We start from the raw sequence: 21,889 nt of genomic DNA on the forward strand, positions 1-21,889 counted from the left end.
ACCTCTTTGTGCCCAGCCCCTTGGTCCCCACCCTTCCATACACCCACTGGTGGGTATGCAGTAGTCCATGCCCTGGGGGAAACCAGGAAAAGAGCAGGTCCAGGTGGCCCTTTCACTGGACATGGCATCTGTACAATGCAATAGCAACTGCACCAAACTTTTGTAGATTTTTTTCACAATCTGCGTACTAAAAATGGGATTTAATGTACATTCATGACCAAACCTAAACTGATCCTTTCTTCTATTGCTGTTACTTTCTCCTTTTTTTTCAGTTCGCACCTCTGCTCACCCTTTTTCCCAACTTTATTTAGATGGTTCATTCACCTCACCCTTTCCTCCATATTCAGCGTCTATGTGGAAACAGAAGTTTCTCATGACCTCACCCTTTCAGAGATGTTTGCACATGGGTACGAACAGATCAAATAAACAGGAACTTAGGTTAATTTAATAGAAAAAATAAAATATGGAATAACATTGATTTTGGCCAGTATCAATTACAACCATTCTACTATATTTTACAAAAAAACAACTGAACATTTTACACATGTACAGTATTTTTCAGTAAAAGTGGATTTGGATTTAACAATGGATCACTAATGAAAAATCAAAAGACAAAAGAAAACAGAAGATAGGACTTTTGTCTCTAGAGGTTAGAGCATTTGTTAAGTCTCCAAAGTTTGTACTATCCATTACATATATCTCATTATGAATATATATATTTATACATAATATATAACATTAACTTAAACTTTGAAAGCATTATGTTCTAGTTAATAATATTCTGTAGATAAACGAGGCAGTAACCACTAGTAGTTAAACCAGTATTTCCACAATGTGTGCCTGCATGGTCAGTGAGAAATGGAACACATGTTGGTAGACCCCAATGATTTTGACTGTCAGATTGATAGTTATTTGTCTAAGAACACAGACATCATTTTAATTTTTCCCTTCATAGTAACTTTGTGCCTCATATATTATGGGTGGGTTCAGTTAAATGGATTTCTTTGCAGGCAAATCTGGTTTCACCATCTGCTTGACCTTGCTTTAGGCTCTCACTTGCTTTTGTCCACTTAGAGACTGTGCCTTTAAATGTAAGACTCTACATGCCATACCTGGGACTAACTTGTTTTCTTCGGGTCAGAAGGGCCTGAAGTGGTATGAAGAGGAAAATTACTCAACAAAATCAGTTGATTCCCTAGTTACATATGAATCATTACGTGACTCAGTATCACTACAATGCTATTAAGAGGGTCATTAGACTTTATACTCATTATTTACCTTGGGTTCAATGTTAACTTTGATGTCTAGGAATGCATATTTTCAAGGTAGGCTTTTTACTACCTTGCTGCTTGGATGGGGACCTTAGTTAGCACCCACTTCCCAGGATAACCTATATTGATATCATTCCTCTTCTCATGTGTGAGGCCAGTGACATCTTGGAAGTGAGGCTGTCAGAAGCCTAAAGCTTGCAAGATGGCTGGTCATTCTCAAAGCAAATGAGGTCACCAATGGAGCTTTGATATGAAACATGAAGAAACCTGATATCAGTCTATCCTCTCCTAGACAGAGCAACTCAGAGTTATAAAAAGATCTATCAGGTTTCCTCATTTCTGACCACTGATCCAAACAGTCTTCACATAATTCAGTCTGCTAGATTCCAGGATGTGTTTGGGGAGTCATAGAAAACCAGTGAAGATACTTCCAAGAAAACAGATGATCTCAGTGACATTCAGTGGACAGGTGTATCATAGCATGGTTATAGAGGGACAGAGGAGTGGGAAAAGAACAGAACCAGGAGGGTACAATCATGCTGCCCATATTCCATTTCCAGTTTTATTTTCTTAAAATGACAAGATGAAAAAAACTTCTAATAAGCACCATTGAAAAATGTTGCCCGGCCAACTTGGGCACGAGCTTAAATATTATTTAAATAAATTCCATTTCTTAAAAATACAGGACCTTTTAGAAACTTTTGACTCCAGGAAGAAATTTTCTTCATCATATCCAAAATGCTTCCCACTACAACACATGGAATTTCTGATGGCCTTAAAAAAAAAAAAAAATGCTATGGGGATAATGGCTGAATAGCACCAAGAGATTGTGCAGGGTTTACAAGTGAACACTCTGGATTTGGGGGGAGCTGGATCAGTCTCAGCTATTTTGTGAATCTTTGCATTCTGTCCATCACCACTTTGACTATGCAGAGCAATCCCATTTGACCAGCTGTATGTGAAATAACCGAATCTACCATGGAAAAGCCAGTAGCAGCAAGTCTATCTGATGAAACCAGTGGAGCAGACTTATCAAGTGGGCATAATGCCAAAACCAGCACATAATGCATGAAGTAAATTATGTGTGGAAAGTATCAACGGTCAACTGTGAAAAACCAAGACAAACGACACTGAACACAACTCTGCGGGATGTTCTTAATGCCCTTAGGTCCAGTTTTCTGCCATTTCCCCCAACAGTGGACTCAAGCATGAAAAATGATGGATGCAAGAGCTTTCTGTTTCATTTTGATCTATGTCTGCTCTTGTGATGTTTTTGAAAGGTATATTTTTAGGCGTCTCAAAGGGGAAACAAGCAAGTAAATGCAAAAGGAAAAAAAATGGACCTTCAGGCAGGAAATCAAATCATTACTTTAACGTCAAATTTTGGCATCAAATGCTTTGGTCATACAATACTGTCTCTGTGGTTCTGGCTGTTTAGCACTAAACACCCAGTTATAAAAGGTAGGCTTGTTGTAGGTTTATTTTTTTTTTTTTCCATTTAAGTTCTGACAAAACAGTTCACCATCTCCCTGCACAAATTTGAGAGAGAGAGAAAAAGAGAGCAAGAAAGAGAGAGGTGGCTTGCTTTTTTTTTTTTTTTGCTTGCTTTTTTCTTTTTAATAATAATATGGAGTAATCTATAAGTCTACAGGAACAAAGAAATCTAGGATGGCAGCTCAGCCTTGGAATGTACAGGTTTTGCAGCAAAGTTGTTGAAGAACCTTCCGTTGGCACAGATTGTTCTTTTTCACTAGCATACAGAAGCCTCCTTCCGCCCAGGACTCTTCCGTTGCTTTTCCAGGAAGTCAGCAAGAGAGAGGGGAAGTTGAGGACGAGAGCAGCATGATGGACACACACGGAAGAAGGTTGTGATTGGCCAGAGAGGCAGATTGGGGGGATTGGAAGAGATCATTCGGGAGCAGTCAACAGGAGGAAATTTGGTCCACCCAAAGTGATTTCAGTCAACAGCATTGTTTTCAAGGAGAGATATTGCAGTCCAACGGTAAATGTGATTGGTATCCATTTATGAAAGGAAAAAAAAGATTAGAAAAAGAATAAATTAGAAATCAATAATAATATAGGCAAGGAATTTTTCTTTTCGGAGTTACCTAGAGCAGAGCGTATACAGTCATTTATACTATATTTCACTGAATCCAAGACACTGGATTTCAGATGCACCACTACTTTAAGTACTACCAAGAAAAAAATTCATATTAAATGGTGACACAATAGCCTCTTATCAGAATATTAGTTTTATGCTTATTGAAAGTATTAGTTAAATTTATATAACATGCTGTTTTGTTTCTGGGCTTATGTAATAATTCTTCCTTTGAATATTGAGAAATAGTTTAACTTTTTCAGGCTATTATGAAGTGCAATTAAATGCAACACAAGTAGGAGTGATCATGTGCCTAACTCAGTTGACTAGACATATCTGTGACTAAGTCACAGGCGATGACAACTATGTCACATCAACCTGTGGATCAAAAGCAGTTGTAAGCTGCCATGAATTATAAGATGCATCTGATTCCAGATCTGTTAAAATATATTAAAAAAGTATGTCTTAGAATCACTGAAATATGACAGTTGAAAGAAAATAAATAGCACATCCCTGAATGCAACTGCCACGTGATTTGAAAAGCCTGGTGAGCCATCAATGATCTCATTCTTTAACCGACCTGAAAATGGACTCATCACAAATCATGGTTCTTCATTTTCCACTTTTGCCTGCAATCCTGACACTCCACTTTTACCAAAGTGCCATTGGCACAAATTATCCCATGCTTACTGTGGTTTAGGGAAAGCCGTTAAAGCATCACAAACCTTGAAATGCCCGGTACCAAGTGCTACGGGTGAAAATTTCAAGTCACAGTGGATCTTTTGGGTCAATCACTTAAAAATCTTCCTTAGTTTTTCAGTTACTAACTTACAAAATTCCTGATCATATTCAGATATAGGGGAACCATCTTTTCAAGTAAGGGTAAGGAGCACTGGCTGGTAACTAAAAGGTGATACTTACATAGTACCTGGGGTGCCATCCCTCAATCTTCTCACCTCCATGTTGTGTGGTGAGAATTAGCCCTGGCCGTGAAGAGTTTAAACACAGAGCCTGAGCAGGTCTGCCCATCCCTGCCAGGTCAATCATACATTAGAAAAGCTATGAAGATGCACAGTCACCTGTGATACTCTGTGGATATGAGACCATAAATGATGTTCCTATGCATGCCATCGCGTGCTCAGATCTTTTTGATGTTTTGAGACTCCTAACGGGAAGTTGTAGAATAACCATATGAGGTCGACAGCATTAGCCTTCTCATTTTTACAGATGAGGGAAGTGAGGCCCAGAAAAGCTCATAACCTGCCCAAGGTCTGGAGGCTAGATATGAGTGACAGCATTCTGACTCCTGAATCCACATTCTCCCAACCACAGCACTGTTCTGCCTCTTGTGAAATTTCCAGAAGAGGTACCGTTCGAAAGAAGACAAAGATTAAACCCAGGGAAATGATTTTATCAGGGAAAACTGTTCCAAATGCGTAGTTTTTTATTTTCCTATTTCCCTAACAGTCCAAAGATGTTTAGAACAACGATGGTTCAAAACAATTTCTTTCTACATCATTGAGATGCACGTCTGCATAAAATTTAGGCACAAATTTTAGGGCCCTCTCTGCATGAATTATATCGAGAGTCAAAGTTCACAAAAGGCTGGAGTTGGAATAATTTAAATTCATTCATTTTGTAGATGGGGAAACTGAGGCTAGAAAAGTGAGAGAACTTGGTATTTCCCAAATTGTCAGGGGGAATGGCGGCACATTAAAAATACCCGAGAAGATTCTAATGCTATCAGTGCTCAAACTGTACCCCAAGACCAATTTAAATGAATCTTTGGGGAAGGTCTGGGGTCCTGGCATTTTGATTGAGAACCACTGGTGCAATGAAAAGAAAAATAGACCAACATTAACATTAGAACCAATCTGTAGTTGGTTCTGTCATTAGATAGATGCCTATCTATCACAGCTTAATGAAAGATTCAGATACCATTTGATTGTTATTTACATATCAAAATTATAAACAATCCAAATAAGGGGAGAGTGGCAATAAACTGTGGTATCTCCACAAGATAGAATATTAAGCTGTTATTAAAAATGAAGTTTCTGAAGACTTTGTAAAAACATAGGATAATGTTTATCTAATGCTTAGTGCAGAAAGCAAGATACAAAACTCCTTGTATACGGTATTTTAAAAATCTGATGAAAAGTACATATGCCAAAAGACTGGAAAAAATACAGTAGGTAGCCTTTTCTAGTTAGTGTTTGATGTATGATTCCAACTATATGACATTCTGGAAAAGGCAAATCTATGAAGACAGTAAAAAAATTAGTGGTTTCCAGGGGTTGGGTGGGGGTGGGGAGTGAAGGAGGGAGGAACAGGCAGAGCACAGAGGATTTTCAGGGCAGTGAAGGTGTTCTGTATGATAGTACAATGGTGGATACTTGTCTTTATACATTTGTCCAAACTCATAGAACACCAAGAGTGGACCCTAATGTAAACTATAGACTTCGGTGATAATGATGTGTCAATGTAGGTATCAACTATAACAAATATATCATTCTGGTGAGGGACACTGATAATGGGAGTGTTTGTGTGTGTGTTTGTGTATGTGCGTAGGGTAGTTCAGGGGCTACGTGAGAACTCTCTGCACTTTCTGCTCAATTTTGCTGTGAACCCAAAACTCTAAAGTTGTAAAGAACCAAGTTTACTACGTAAAAAAAAAAATTGACTAGTGCCATCTTGGTTAGTGGATGCTTTAGTTCTTCTTGCAATTGAAACAACCAAAAAACCAAACCCATTGAGGGTAGAAGTTCAAGATGAGTGAACGCCAACAGGATACTGGGCATGTCCTATCTGGGGCACGCTTGATAGCTTCATTTTCAAGTGGAAATATATTAGACCTTAACGTAGAAAGATCACACTTTGCTCAGAAGATCAAAACGAGCAGTTGTACTCACCGTCCTTGCAGATGGCTCCCATTTGACACATTCCTAAGTCTAAGAGATACCCACTGGGGCAGCTCGTACAGTTCTTGAACCCCGGACCGTTGCATGTCAAACAGCTGGTGTCACATCTATGGGGAGAATGTACAATTTATCATCCTTTCGCACATCAGGCACAGAAGAAGATGTGTTTGCTACCAACCTCTTAATGTCTTAAACTTAATCTTCTCCCTTTGAAGATGCCACAAAAATCTTTTCTTACAATAACCGCGAGGTTTGACAACATTAAAGAAAGCCTAGCAGGTAGACTATGATTTTAAAGGGGAGAGAGCATGCACTTGAAACAGAAATATTACTTTAGAGGTTTTAAAGTTCTTTCGAGGTGCAAAAAAAAAAAAAAAAAAAAAATCAGTTGGGTTAAAGGTGCAGCGCCGTGTCCACAGGTAAATGTTTGAACCTTATTTTTCATTAATAATTCTGTTTCATATTATTTATGAAGGCAGTCAAATAAGGAACCCGGTAGCCAAACACTAGGGCTTACGGGGTGGATCCACTTACTTTTTGCAGGATTTGTGTCCATTTTCTGAAGAGTGGTCGAAGTAATGGCTGATACTACAGCTCTGCACGCACCTCCCATCCTCCATGAAGTAGCCCTCTGTGCAGTTAATACACCCACCAGCACCTGCTCCTTAAAAGCAAGACAGATGCAGAAGACAGAAACAAAACCTCAGAAGAGGTTGCATGATGGGCCGCTTCTTGCATAGTTGGTTAAAATGGCATTAGTAGGTTGTAATTTTAATAATTATGATATTTGCACTTTTCCTTATGTTCTTTGGAAAAAATAATGCTCCAGTTTTACATGGAACCCATTTGCCAAAAACATCAAATCTCTTTGGGAAGCGAAGGAGGGTATCACTGGGAAATTTAAGTTTTCAATGAGCATAGGCTACTGATGACTGACTTCTGAGAATACATGCATGATTATCAGAAGAGACCCATGTTTCTCCAGCATTTATTTTAAAAATATCAAATGGGTTTGCATGAGGGATGGAGAAAGACAGGTAAACCAAAGCCAAACCAGAGCCAGAAGAATAAACAAGAGGACTGGGAGAGAAGGTACCAGCGCAGGTGGCGCAGAAGCGGTGGCAGGGTTGGCAGTCTTGGCCGTTGAAGTACCGTCCGTCCTCACAGGCAACGGCACACCGGGATCCCTGCAGGCTGAAGACACAGACACAGACTGCTGTGATCAGGCAAAGAAGTCATGACTCCCCAGCGCCATATGTAACAAATATAGTTCCCCCTAGAGACCAGTGGCTTTGGCAAAGCTTCGAAGCATGGGAAATAGCCCCTGTAGTCTTTTTTTTTTCTCCTCCCAATGCCTGTAATGCTTCTCTGTGCCTAAAATTATGTCTGTAGCATATACATGTGCTGCAAGCTTTGGGGACATTCCTCTTAATTATTAGACTGGCTGACACATTTCTTCTTAACATTTCACAACATGGAGGTTTTTAAAAGTATTTTATTGACCCAAACGATCACCTCAGCTAACAATATGCTTACCAATTCCCTGATATCCAGACCTCCTAGACCTACTATGCCAGCGGTCCCCAACCTTTTTGGCACCAGCTTGATTTATTAATTTTAAACTCTAATGAAAAAATTTGGCAAAATTATCTACTTATACTGCTGCTTCTCCAAATATCTCGATTTTCCTTAGTTATACTATTATTTAGTCTTTTTAGGTGTTATCTGTGTCATATTTTCTCTAAATAGCACTCTTAGGCGTTACCTAATGAGTTGCTAGAACGTCAAATGAGGAATGTGTATTTTTTTCTTCTAATTTTTATCAGCTATGAGCTTTTTCATAGTCTACAGACAGATTCTTAAAATTAAAAACAAATGCATAAAATTTACAACATTTAATATACAAATTTTACTCACGGAATAACTCAATAGTGAGACTGTTACCATAATCCTATGTCACCCAATAGACAATACCAGAAAATGGGTATCTAAGCAACAGGGTCAAATGCTTTCTATTTTCTTATAAAAAATATATTTCTCTATATTGTTCCAATTCACATCTTACTTGACTGTGTTTTGAATATGGATCATACTGTTAAAAAGTAACATTTATTTTTCCCTATGCTCTTTAAAGAAATTTGGAAAGGACAAAAACCAAAGTAGTTGAAAAAGAATCCCAGGCAGTCCTGTTCACATTTTAATCCATTTCCTTCTAGTATTTTATGCATAGATATTTTTGTTTGTTTTTAGCCAGTATTTAAAATTTTACAGGTCTCTTGAGGCAAAATGGCCAACCCTAGAAGCCCCTAAGGAAAACGCAGGGAACCTCAAGGAGACGGCAAGTGTATTTCATTCATAGATCTTCTACTGGCCAGAGAGCTGTCATTTAAAAAGCCAGTAAAAGAAAATCCCTTTCCTTTTTGTAGAGCTGTAAAAAGGGGACAGTGCATCAAATGAATCCTTTTGTGGGAAGAAACAGGACTACCAAAAAACTTATCAAAGTTTTTAAAAAGCTGCCTCGTTTTTCTAATAAAGGACATTACTTCTGAGGTTGGCACTTATTCAGCAGGAGACAGAGGCTGCACTGTGTGAGGAGGGAATGCACTAAGTGGGATGTGCAGCACAGCAGTCTCTGTGAGCCATGATGCTTTCTGCTGGTTCCAAAATACAGGGGTGGGGCTACCCTGGTGGTGCAGTGGTGGAGAATCCGCCTGCCAAGGCAGGGGACACGGGTTCCAGCCCTGGTCTGTGAGGATTCCACATGCCGCGGAGCAACTGGGCCCGTGAGCCACAAGTACTGAGCCTGCGTGTCTGGAGCCTGTGCTCCGCAACAAGAGAGGCCAGGATAGTGAGAGGCCCACGCACTGCGATGAAGAGTGGCCCCCGCTTGCCGCAACTAGAGAGAGCCCTCGCATAGAAAACGAAGACCCAAAACAGCCAAAAATAAATAAATAAAATAAATAAATTCAAAAAAGAAAAGATGACTACTATCTAAAACAAAACAAAACAAAACAAAATACAGGGGTGGCAAGGCTAACGAACCTGGTACTGTGAACTCCTGGGTTCTTTCTGGGATAAGCCAGCCAGGTTAGACCTGTGCCGTCCCACACGCTCTAGCACCCGTGGCTCGGGAGCACTTGAAATGTGGCTAGTGTGGCCAAGGAACAGAATTTAACATTTTGTTTTATTTTTGTTAATTTCATTCTAAATTTTACAAATTGGCACTTGATTCGGTTATTGGCAAACTTCTGAGTAAGTGTGGAACAACTTGGCTATATAAAACCTACTTCAACTAAATTTTATAAAATCTAAATACAGCTCAAGTATTTCTCATAAAAAATTATTGTCTGAATTGAGATGTGCTTTAGGGGTGAAATACATATCAGATTTTGAAGGCTAGGTACTACAAACAAAAAAGAATATAAAATATCTCACTAATTATCTTTTATATTGTCTTACATTGATTACATGTTGAAATAATATTTTGGATAGATCTGATTAAATATTTTATCAAAATAAATTTCACCCGTATCTTTTTACTCCTTTTAATGTGGCTACTGACATATTTAAAATAACATATGGTTCTCATACTTCTGTTGGAGAGCACTGGTTAACTTACTCTATCAAATGTTCCCTAAGAAATATAGAGAATAATCTTAGTCTTTTATTTCTCATGGACCAATTCAGTCTCAGATATTGGAATAAGTGCTTTGTAAATGTTATCACAGTTAATCCTTATCATGGTCCAGCAACATCGGGGTTATTATCACCATTTTATAGATGAGAAAACCGAAGCTCAGAGGGGCACAGTGACTTGGCCAAAATCACACAGCTGATAAATGGCAGAGAAAGGTTTGAGCTCACATTTATCCTCCTTCTTTTCATTATGCCAATCTTCTCCTTCTACAAAAAGCAGTAGGAGGCCGACCAGACTGCTATTTGTCAAAACTGAAGTCCTGAGGTAAAAGGTGCTAAGCAAACTGACACTGAATGCATTTATGGGGAAAAAAAGAAAGCCACGGATAATCAATTAATCTAAATAAAAATGATGTTCCACTATTAATTAATGCGAAGAATTACCTGCCTAAAAACTGCCTGGACCCTGCATATTTCACCTCTGATCAAAGGTGAAAATAGAGGTACTGTTGATTCTTTTTTTTTTTTTTAAGTTGTTTTAAAAAAAATTATTTATTTATTTATTTTTGGCTGTGTTGGGTCTTCGTTTCTGTGCGAGGGCTTCCTCTACCTGCGGCAAGTGGGGACCACTCTTCATCGCAGTGCGCTGGCCTCACTATCGTTGCCTTTCATTGCAGAGCACAGGCTCCAGACGCGCAGGCTCAGTAGTTGTGGCTCACGGGCCTAGTTGCTCCGCAGCATGTGGGATCTTCCCAGACCAGGGCTCGAACCCGTGTCCCCTGCATTAGCAGGCAGATTCTCAACCACTGCGCCACCAGGGAAGCCTGGTACTGTTGATTCTTGAAAGGGAAACAATGGAGCACGATTCTAGCTCTATGTAATAAACCCAGAGTCCAACTCCTCACTCAGTGTGGGATGATGTGACCTTCTCTAAGGATATCAAGAGAATACCTAGTTCATTTGAGCTGCATGTTATTCTCTCAAGGAATCTATCAACTATCTGGCTTTAGCAATGTGCAGGTCTCATCCATTCAAGGAAAACATCCCTTGGTATTAAATCTATGTGCATACCATAGCATAATGGAACCAGCCTGAGGTGCTGAAGATAAGAGAATGATTGGCTATACGGAGAGAAATAATAAAGATAAGGGAATAGTTTCTCGACCATCAGAGGAATGAATCACGGGGATTAAATATAATTCATTGGTGTTACCTACACAGTAATCCTTGACTGATGCACTACCGTTCAAAAAGCCTGAAGCGATCCTCTCAAATGGCCATTTATTTACTTGTATTTGAGCCATCTTTTCTAAAGGGAATTTTATTTGGTTTATAAACCTTCCTTAGCCAAGATGGTATCCATTTTTTCACATAAAATGGTAGAGATAATGCAAATAGCAATCAAGTGTTTGAATGGGAGTCAAACCAAGGGTGACTTATAAAAGGGTTATCTATTTACTTTTTTTTTTTTTTAAAGATTACTCTTTTTTAAAAAAAATTATTTATTTATTTCTTTATTTATTTATGGCTGTGTTGGGTCTTCGTTTCTGTGCGAGGGCTTTCTCTAGTTGTGGCAAGTGGGGGCCACTCTTCATCGCGGTGCGCGGGCCTCTCACTATTGCAGCCTCTCTTGTTGCGGAGCACAGGCTCCAGATGCGCAGGCTCAGTAATTGTGGCTCACGGGCCTAGTTGCTCTGCGGCATGTGGGATCTTCCCAGACCAGGGCTTGAACCCGTGTCCCCTGCATTGGCAGGCAGATTCTCAACCACTGCGCCACCAGGGACGCCCTTTTTTTTTTTTTAATTTATACTGAGAAGTCCTTGGGCTGTGTTACTTGATGAAATCCTTCACTCTCTTACCTTAACCCCTCCCTACATTCTGTACAGTTGTCGGATTCAGTACATGTCTTGCAGTTTTCACTGCATTTCCGGCAAAGATTTTTCTCTGTTAAAAAAGAAAAAGTAACACGGTTATAAATCAATTTTGGTCAACTGGATTCCATCAAAGCATATGTTCTAATGTTTGCTAATGTATGCTATAGTACACATGGCCTTGAGTAGGAAACTGTAGGAAAAGCCCCAGACTCAGCACTTGCTACCACTTCTCAGCAAACCAAATACAGGTAGGAACTATATAGCATGGGGTAACACCTTAGTGATATCTACCATTTTATAGACAAGAGAACTACAGCCCACTTAATTCTTAAATAGTTTATTGGTTTTTTTCTTCTTCCCATTCTCTTTCCCAAGCAGGGTTTCCTAACTTCCTACAAGGAAAATCTCACTCATGAAGCTGGGGCACTGTCACTAGTAAGTGTTGAGAAGCAACGCCAGCAGCTGAGGGATGGAATGGTAGACCCCATGCTCACAGCTTTCAGGACTACTCTGACGAACTATACTAGAAAAGAGAACTTGCTTTTAAGATTGCAAGGTAAGGGTTGATTATTTCTTGCGTTGTTTAGTGTCTTAAACTTTATAGCAGCTGGAGACTTGATACCTTCTCTGAGATGCAAGTGGATTCTAACCTCATGTGTATGTAGACTTGAGTGAAGCTTTGTCTATAGGCTTCTCTATCTGCACTTTTTTTTTTTTTTTTTTGGCTGTGTTGGGTCTTCGTTTTTGTGCGAGGGCTTTCTCTAGTTGCGGCGAGCAGGGGCCACTCTTCATCGCGGTGCGCGGGCCTCTCACTGTCGCGGCCTCTCTTGTTGCGGAGCACAAGCTCCAGACGCGCAGGCTCAGTAGTTGTGGCTCACGGGCCTAGTTGCTCCGCGGCATGTGGGATCTTCCCAGACCAGGGCTCGAACCCGTGTCCCCTGCATTGGCAGGCAGATTCTCAACCATTGCGCCACCAGGCAAGCTCCTCTATCTGCTCTTTAAATGCTGGTGTTCTTCAGGGTTCCACAGAGAAGCACTGCTTTAATGGATCCCTCTAAGGACCTCCTGGAAGTCCATTTCCTTTCTCAATTCTGAGCCCCTTGGCCTGAAATATGAAGTCCTTTACAATCTATGATCTCCCCCTCATAGTGTCATTGAGACTACTGGACATGGCATAGGCTCTGAAGCCAGAGGACCTAGATTTGTGTTATGCTTTTAGCATTTCCAGTGGGCAAGTTCACAGTCTCTGTTCTCCCATTTGTTAACTAAATATTACAATAATGCCTACCTCTCAGCTTGTCTTGAGGAGTTAATGACATTATTCAAGGGAATTGTAAATATGTTGGCGGTAATTACTGCTAGTCACGATCATGCATAATCACTATGTTATATGTAAATGGACTCATTAAAGGAGGAAATTAAAACAAAAGGCAATTGCATAGAAGGAGAGAGATGCACAGACCACTTGTATCAGCAAAGGAATTGTTTAAATAGCCTTCTTTAATTATCTACCTTCCAGGCTCTGGCTAAAGAACTGGTTCTCTCAATTATCTTTATCTTATCATATACCATCTAGAACCAAATTCCTTTTCCAAGGCTCAGCCTTCTTGAAAGAATTTTGAATTTTTTCTTCAGGGAATCCTACTTATTTCTTATCCCTTTTCTAAAAATTTTTATTGAAGTACAGTTGATTTACAATATTGTGTTAATTACTGCTGTACAGCAAAGTGATTCAGTTATACATATATACACATTCTTTTTTATATATTCTTTTCCATTATGGTTTATCATAGGATATTGAATATAGTTCTCTGTGCTATACAGTAGGACCTTGGTGTTTATCCATTCTATATAGAAAAGCTTACATCTGCTAACCCCAACCTCCCACTCCATCGCTCCCCCTTGGCAAGCACCAGTCTGTTCTCTACGTTCCTGATTTCTGTTTTTGTTTCATAGATAGGTTCAGGTTCATTTGTGTCTTATTTTAGATTCCACATATAAGTGATATCATATGGTATTTGTCTTTCTCTTTCTGACTTACTTCACTTAGCATGATATTCTCTACTTGCATCCATGTTGCTGCAAATGGCATTATTCTTTTTTATGGCTCTGAGTAGTATTCCATTATGTGTGTGTGTGTGTGTGTGTATATATTTATATACATACACACACACATCTTCTTGATCCATTCATCTATCTATGGACATTATGTCTTGGCTATTGTGAATAGTGCTGCTATGAACATAGGGGTGCGTGTATCTTTTTGAATTATAGTTTTGTCTGGATATATGCGCAGAAGTGAGACTGCTGGATCATATGGTTGTTCTATTTTCAGTTTTCTGAGGAACCACCGTACTGTCTTCCACAGTGGCTGCACCAACTTATATTCCCATTAACAGAGTAGGAGGGTTCCCTTTTCTCCACACCCTCTCCAGCATTTGTTATTTGTAGACTTTTTAATGATGGCCATTCTGATCGATGTGAGGTGGTACCTCATTGTAGTTTTGATTTGTATTTCTCTAATAACTAGCAATGGTTGAACATCTTTTCATTTGCCTATTGGCCATCTGTATGTCTTCCTTGGAGAAACGTCTATTTAGGTCTTCTGCACATTTTTCGATTGGGTTATGTTTTTCTTGTTGTTGAGTTGTATGAGCTGTTCTTATATTTTGGAAATTAAGCCCTTGTCTGTTGCATGATTTGCAAATATTTTTTCTCATTCTGTACTTTGTCTTTTCATTTTGTTTATGGTTTCCTTTGCTGTGCAAAACGTTGTGAGTTTGATAGGTCTCATTTGTTTATTTTTGTTTTTATTTCTACTGCCTTGAGAGACTGACCAAAGAAAACAGTGATATGATTTATGTTAGAGAATGTTTTGCCTATGATCTCTTCTAGGAGTTTTATGGTGTCATGTCTTATGTTTAAGTTTTTAAGCCATTTTGAGTTTATCTTTGTGTATGGTGTGAGAGTGTTCTAACTTCATTGATTACATGCAGCTGTCTAACACTCCCAACACCACTTACTGAAGAGACCGTCTTTTCCCCATTGTATATTTGTGTCTCCTTTGTTGAAGATTAATTTACTGTAGATGTGTGGCTTTATTTCTGGGCTCTCTATTCTGTTCCATTGATCCATATGTCTGTTTTTGTGCCAATACTGTAGCTTTGTAGTATTGTCTGAAGTCTGGGAGGGTTATGACTCCTGCTTTGTTCTTTTCTTCAGGATTGCTTTGGCAATTCTGGGTCTTTTATGGTTTCTTATGAATTTTTGGATTATTTGTTCTAGTTCTGTGAAAAAATTCATGGGTAATTTGATAGGGATCACATTAAATCTGTAGATTGCTTTGGGTAGTATGGCCATTTTAACAATACTAATTCTTCCAATCCAAGAGCATGGAATATCTTTACATTTCTTTGAATCATCTTCACTTTCCTTTATTAATGTTTTATAGTTCTCAGCATATAAGTCTTTCACCTCCTTGGTCAGGTTTATTCCTAAGTCTTTTATTTTTGGGGGTGCAATTTTGAAAGGTATTGTTTTTTTACATTACCCTTCTGATAGTCATTGTTGGTGTAAAGAAATGCAGCTGGTTTCTGTATGTTAATCTTGTATCCTGCTACCTTGCTGAATTCGTTTATCAGTTCTAGTAGTTTTTTGTGGAGTCTTTAGGGCTTTCTATATATGTAATCATGCCATCAGCATATAATGACAACTTTACCTCTTCCCTTCCAATTTGAATACCTTTTATTTCTTTTTCTTGTCTGATTGCTGTGGCTAGGACTTCCAATACTATGCTGAATAGAAGAGCTGAGAGTGGGCATCCCTGTCCTTCTCCAGATTTTAGTGGGGAGGCTTTCAGCTTTTCACAATTGAGTATTATCTTGGCTGTGGGTTTGTCATAAATACCTTTTATTATATTCCCCCCCCCCTTAAAATTTTTATTTTATATTGGAGTATAGTTGATTAACAATGTTGTGTTAGTCTCTGGTGTACAGCAAAGTGATTCAGTTATACATATACATGTATCTATTCTTTTTCAAATTCTTTTCCCATTTAGGTTATTACAGAATATTGAGCAGAATTCCCTGTGCTGTACAGTAGGTCCTTGCTGGTTATCTATTTTAAATATAGCACTGTGTGCATGTCAATCCCAAACTCACACTCTATCCCTCCCCCCGCCCACCCTTCCCCTGGTAACCATAAGTTCGTTCTCTAAGTCTGTGAGTCTGTTTCTGTTCTGTAAAAAGGTTCATTTGTATCATTTTTTTTTAAAGATTCCGCATGTAAGTGATATCATATGATATTTGTCTTTCTCTGTCTGACTTACTTCACTCAGTATGACAATCTCCAGGTCCATCCATGTTGCTGAAAATGGCATTATTCCATTCTTTTTTTATGGCTGAGTAATATTCCACTGTATATATGTACCACATCTTCTTTATCCATTCATCTGTTGATGGACATTTAGGTTGCTTCCATGTCTTGGCTATTGTAAATAGTGCTGCAGTGAACATTGGGGTGCATGTATCTTTTCGAAGTATGGTTTTCTCGGTATATATGCAGGAGAGGGATTGCTGTATCATATGGTAGCTCTATTTCTAGTTTCTTAAGGAACTTCCATACTGTTCTCCCTAGTGGCTGTACCAAGTTACATTCCTACCAACAGTGCAGGAGGGTTCCCTTTTCTCCACACCCTCTCCAGCATTTATTGTTTGTAGACTTTTTGATGATGGCCATTTTGACGGGTGTGGGGTGATATCTCATGGTCGTTTTGATTTGCATTTTTCTAATTACTAGTGATGTTGAGCATCTTTTCATGTGCCTCTTGGCCATCTGTATGTCTTCTTTGGAGAAATGTCTATTTAGGTCTTCTGCCCATTTTTTGATTGGGTTGTTTGTTTTTTTGATATTGAGCTGCATGAACTGTAAATTTTGGAGACCATTCCCTTATCGGTCACATCAGTTACAGATATTTCTCCCATTCTATGGGTTGTCTTTTCATTTTGTTTATGGTTTCCTTTGCTGCACAAAAGCTTTTGAGTTTAATTAGGTCCCATTTGTTTGTGTTTATTTCTGTTACTCTAGGAGATGGATCCAAAAAGATATTGCTGAGATTTATGTCAAAGAGTGTCCTGCCTTTGTTTTCCTCTAAGAGTTTTATAGTGTCTGGCCTTACATTCAGGTCTTTAATCCATTTGGAGTTTATTTTCGTGTATGGTGTTAGCGAGTGTTCTAATTTCATTCTTTTACATGTAGCTGTCCAGTTTTCCCAGAACCACTTATTGAAAAGCCTGTCTTTTCTCCGTTGTATATTCTTGCCTCCTTTGTCAAAGATAAGGTGACCATAGGTGCGTGGGTTTATCTCTGGGCTTTCTATCCTGTTCCATTGGTCTATATTTCTGTTTTTGTGCCAGTACCATACTCTCTTGATTACTGTAGCCTTGCTGTATAGTCTGAAGTCAGAAATCCTGATTCCTCCTGCTCTGTTTTTCTTTCTCAAGATTGCTTTGGCTATTTGGGGTCTTTTGTGTTTCCATACAAATTGTAAAATTTTCTGTTCTAGTTCTGTGAAAAATGCCATTGGTAATTTGATAGGGATTGCATTGAATCTGTAGATTGCCTTGGGTAGTGTAGTCATTTTGGCAATATTGAGTCTTCCAATCCAAGAACATGGTATATCTTTCCATCTGTTTGTGTCATCTTCGATTTCTTTCATCAGTGTCTTATAGTTTTCTGAGTACAGGTCTTTTGCCTCCTTAGGTAATTTTATTCCTAGGTATTTTATTCTTTTTGATGTGATGGTAAATGGGATTGTTCCTTTAATTTATTTTTCTTATCTTTCGTTGTTAATGTATAGAAATGCAACAGATTTCTGTGTATTAATTTTGTATCCTGCAACTTTACCAAATTCACTGATGAGCTCTAGTAGTTTTCTGGTAGCATCTTTAGGATTTTCTATGTATGGTATCATGTCATCTGCAAACAGTGACAGTTTTACTTCTTCTCCAATTTGGATTCCTTTTATTTTTTTTTCTTCTATGATTGCCATGGCTAGGACTTCCAAAACTGTGTTGAATAAAAGTGGTGAGAGTGGTCATCCTTGAATTGTTCCTGATTTTAGAGGAAATGATTTCAGCTGTTCACCATTGAGTATGATGTTAGTTGTACGTTTGTCATACATGGCCTTTATTATGTTGAGGTAGGTTCCCTTTGTGCCTACTCTCTGGAGAGTTTTTATCAGAAATGGGTATTGAATTTTGTCAAAAGCCTTTTCTGCATCTACTGAGATGATCTTGTGTTTTTTGTCTTTTCTTTTGTTTATGTGGTGCATCACATTGATTTGCGTATGTTGAACCATCCTTGTGAACGTGGGATGAATCCCACTTGGTCATGATGTATGATCTTTTTTATGTGTTACTAGATTTGTTTTGCTAATATTTTGTTGAAAATTTTTGCATCTATATTATTCAGATATTGGCCTGTAATTTTTTTTGGCAGTGCCTTTGTCTTTTATTGGTATCATGGTGATGGTGACTTCACAGAATATCTTTGGGAGTGTTCCCTCCTCTTCAATTTTTTTGGAAGAGTTTGAGAAGGATCGGTATTAAATTCTTCTTTGTGTGTTTGGTAGAATTCACCTGTGAAGCCGTCTGTCCTGGACTTTTGTTTGTAGGCAGTTTTTAGATTACAGATTCTATTGCACTTCTAGTGATCAGTCTGTTTAAATTATCTACTTCTTCTTGATTCAATTTTGGTGAGCTCTGTGTTTCTAGAAAGTTGTCCATTTCTTCTAGGTTGTAGAACTTGTTGGCATATAATTGTTCATAGTGTTGCCTTATGTTTTTTGTATTTTTGCAACATCAGTTGTTGTGTTTCGTTTTTCATTTCTTATTTTGTTTTTTGGGTTCTCTCTCTTTTCTTCTTTGTGAGCCTGGCCAGAAGTTTGTCAGTCTTGTTTATCCTTTCAAAGAACCAGCTCTTGGTTTTATTGATTTTTTTCTATCATTTTTTAATCTCTATTTTCTTTATTTCCTCTCTGATCTTTATTATTTACTTCCTTCTGCTGACTTTAGGTTTTGTTTGTTCTTCTTTTCCTGATTCTTTTAAGTGGTAGGTTAGGTTGTTTATTTGAGATTTTTCTTGTTTTTTGAGGAAGGTCTGTGTCGTTATGAATTTTAAGAACTGCTTTTGTTGCATCCCATAGATTTTGTATAGTTGTTTTTATTGTCATTTGTTTCAAGGTATTTTAAATTTTCCTCTTTGATTTCATTGTTGACCCATTAGTTTTTTTTTTTTAATTATTTATTTTTGGCTGCATTGGGTCTTCATCACTGCATGTGGGCTTTCTCTAGTTGCCGCGAGTGGGGACTACTCTTCATTGTGGTGTGCGGGCTTCTCATTGCGGTGGTTTCTCTTGTTGTGGAGCCCAGGCTCTAGGCGTGCAGGCTTTAGTAGGTGTAGCACACTCGTTCAGTAGTTGTGGCTCGCGGGTTCTAGAGCGCAGGCTCAGTAGTTGTGGCGCACGGGCTCAGTTGCTCTGCGGCATGTCAGATCTTCCCGGACCAGGGCTCGAACCCATGTCCCCTGCATTGGCAGGCGGATTCTTAACCACTGCGCCACCAGGGAAGTCCCGACCCATTAGTTTTTTAGTAGCATGTTGTTTAGTCTCCATTTCATCATTTTTCTCTAATTTCTTTTCCTGTGGTTAATTTCATGCCACTGTGGTCAGAAACGATGCTTGAGATAATTTCTATACTGTTAAATTTGTTGAGGCTTGTTTTGTGCCCTAGTATGTAGTCAGTCCTAGAGAATGTTCTATGTGTACCTGAAAATAATGTGTATTCTGGGTTTTTTTAATGTAATGTCCTGAAAATATCAATTAAGTCTAACTGTTCTATTGTATCATTTAGGATCTCGGTTGCCTTATTGATTCTCTGTCTAGAAGATCTGTCCATTGATGTGAGTGGGATGTTAAAGTCTCCTACTATTATTGTATTTCTGTCAGTTTCTCCTTTTATGTGTGTTAGTATTTGTTTTATGTCTTTGTGTACTCCTATATTAGATGCATATATGTTGACAAGTGTTCCATCCTCTACTTGTATTGGTCCTTTTATCATTATATAGAGTCCTTCTTTATCTTTCTTTATGGCCTTTGTTTTAAAGTCTATTTTGTCTGATATGAGTATTGTGACCCCTGTTTTCTTGTCATTTCCATTTGCATTAAATATCTTTTTCTATCTCCTCACTTTCAATTTATGTGTGTCCTTTGCCCTAAAGTGGATCTCTTGTAGGTGGCATATTGTAGGCTCTTTTGTTTTTTATCCAGTCTGCCACTCTGTCTTTTGATTGGAGCATTTAGTCCATTGACATTTAAGGTAATTATTGATAGATATGTATTCACTGCCATTTTAAACCTTGTTTTCCCATTGACTTTATATTTCTTTTTTGTCCCTTTCTTTTTGTTTTTCCTTTTGTGGTTTGATAATTTTCTTTTGTATTATACTTATGTTCTCTTCTTTTTGGCTTTTGTGAATCTATTGTATGTTTTTGATTTGTGCTTAGCCTGTTTTTCAAGTATGTTAACCCCTTCCTGTATCTACTTGCCTTAGACTGGGAGTCATATAGGCTCAAACATATTATAGGAGGAAAAAATCTACATTTTTTACTCTCCTTCCCCACATTTATGATTTTGATGTCTTCTTTTACATCTTCATCCTTTTGCTGTTCATTGTGGTTATCATCACTTTCACAGAAATTATTTGATCTTTAAAAAAATCTGTGTCTGGCTTATTTAAGTGATTTACTTTCCAGTTGTGATTTTCTCTTTCCTATAGAGTTTTAGTTCTTTTCTATTTAGAGAAGACCTTTCAATATTTCTTTTGGGATCAGTTTAGTACTGCTGTATTCTTTAGTTTTTGCTTGTCTGAGAAATTCTTTCTCTCTCCTTCTTTTCTAAATGATAATCTTGCTGGGTAGAGTATCCTAGGTTGCAGATTTTTCCCTTTCAGGACTTTGAATATATCTTGCCACTCCCTTCTGGCTTGCATGTTTCTTTAGAGAAATCAGCTGATAGCCTTATGGGGGTTCCCTTGTAATTAACTCTTGGTTTTTCTCTTGCTGCCTTTACAATCCTCTCTTTAACTTTTGCCATTTTTATTATAATATGTCTTGGTGTAGGTCTGTTTGGGCTTATCTTGTTTCAGACCCTCTGTGCTTCCTGTACCTGGATATCTGTTTCCTTTTTTAGGTTTGGGAAGTTTTCAGCCATAATTTCTTCAATTACATTTTTGATCCCCTTTTCTCTTTCTTCCCCTTCTGGAATCCCTATTATGCATAGATTGGCATGCTGTATATTATCCCATAGGTCTCTTACATTGCTTTCATTTTTTTTTCTTCATTTGGCTTTCTGTCTGCTGTCCTGATTGGGTGATTTCCATTATTCTATCTTCCAGGTCACTTACTCATTCTTCTGCATTATTCATTCTGCTATTCATGCCTTTAGCTCAGTTTTGTCTCTGCAAATGAGTTTTCTAATTTTTCTTGGTTCCTATTTATAGTTTCTAATTCCTTTTTACAGTACTCTGCATTTCTGTTGATAGCCTTTCTTAATTCCTTCTGTATTTTCATTATCTCCTTTTTGAAATTGGTGTCTATTAGACTGAAGAGGTCTGTTTCATTGTTTGTTCTTTCAGGGGAATTCTCTTGGTCTTTTAACTGGGAGTGGTTCCTCCCCTACTTTATTTTACTTATATTTCTCTTACTCTGTGAGTTTAGGAGAAACAATTATCTACTGTGGTCTTGGAGGGCTATTTATATGTGGGGGCATCCCTGTGTAGCTTGTGTTTAATATATTTGGTGTGAGGGCTGTTTTTAGTAGAGATGCCTGTTGCCTCTTTCCTCAGCATGTGCTGATCATTAGCCCCTTAATATGGGGTGTGCAGAAGTGATGGCTGATGCCATTCCCGGGGTTCTTGGTGGCGGTGGCAGCTCAGGTGCACCCCCGGAGTGCACCATGGTGGCTTAGGCAGCTCATGACCACTCCCGGGGTCAGGCAGGGCAGTGGCGGTGGTGGCTTGTGGCCTCTCCTGGCAT

General features: G+C 38.5%; 1 protein-coding gene and 1 long non-coding RNA gene across 5 annotated transcripts in view; one reads left to right on the forward strand and one right to left on the reverse strand.

Annotated features, from left to right (window-relative positions):
• Positions 1–21,889, reverse strand: part of PCSK5 (proprotein convertase subtilisin/kexin type 5) — a 457,855-nt gene that overhangs the window by 137,144 nt on the left and 298,822 nt on the right. For 2 of the 3 annotated variants that reach the window (XM_082470900.1, XM_082470899.1), the window contains exons 17-20: positions 11,783–11,867; positions 7,384–7,481; positions 6,822–6,951; positions 6,279–6,394 (exon numbers count right to left, since the gene is read on the reverse strand). In XM_082470900.1, the coding sequence (XP_082327026.1) occupies positions 6,279–6,394; positions 6,822–6,951; positions 7,384–7,481; positions 11,783–11,867 (429 nt within the window). Of the gene's footprint in view, positions 1–418; positions 3,064–6,278; positions 6,395–6,821; positions 6,952–7,383; positions 7,482–11,782; positions 11,868–21,889 lie in introns of those variants that run through there. The other variant, XM_082470898.1, reaches the window with a different exon arrangement.
• Positions 1–21,889, forward strand: part of LOC309665009 — a 92,057-nt gene that overhangs the window by 25,416 nt on the left and 44,752 nt on the right. For both annotated transcript variants that reach the window (XR_014266150.1, XR_014266151.1), the window contains exon 2: positions 12,176–12,353. This is a non-coding gene — a long non-coding RNA (uncharacterized lncRNA). The remainder of the gene's footprint in view (positions 1–12,175; positions 12,354–21,889) is intronic.

The sequence above is a fragment of the Balaenoptera physalus genome, assembly GCF_965194825.1.
Source record: "Balaenoptera physalus genome assembly, chromosome: 7".
Lineage (NCBI taxonomy): Eukaryota > Metazoa > Chordata > Mammalia > Artiodactyla > Balaenopteridae > Balaenoptera > Balaenoptera physalus.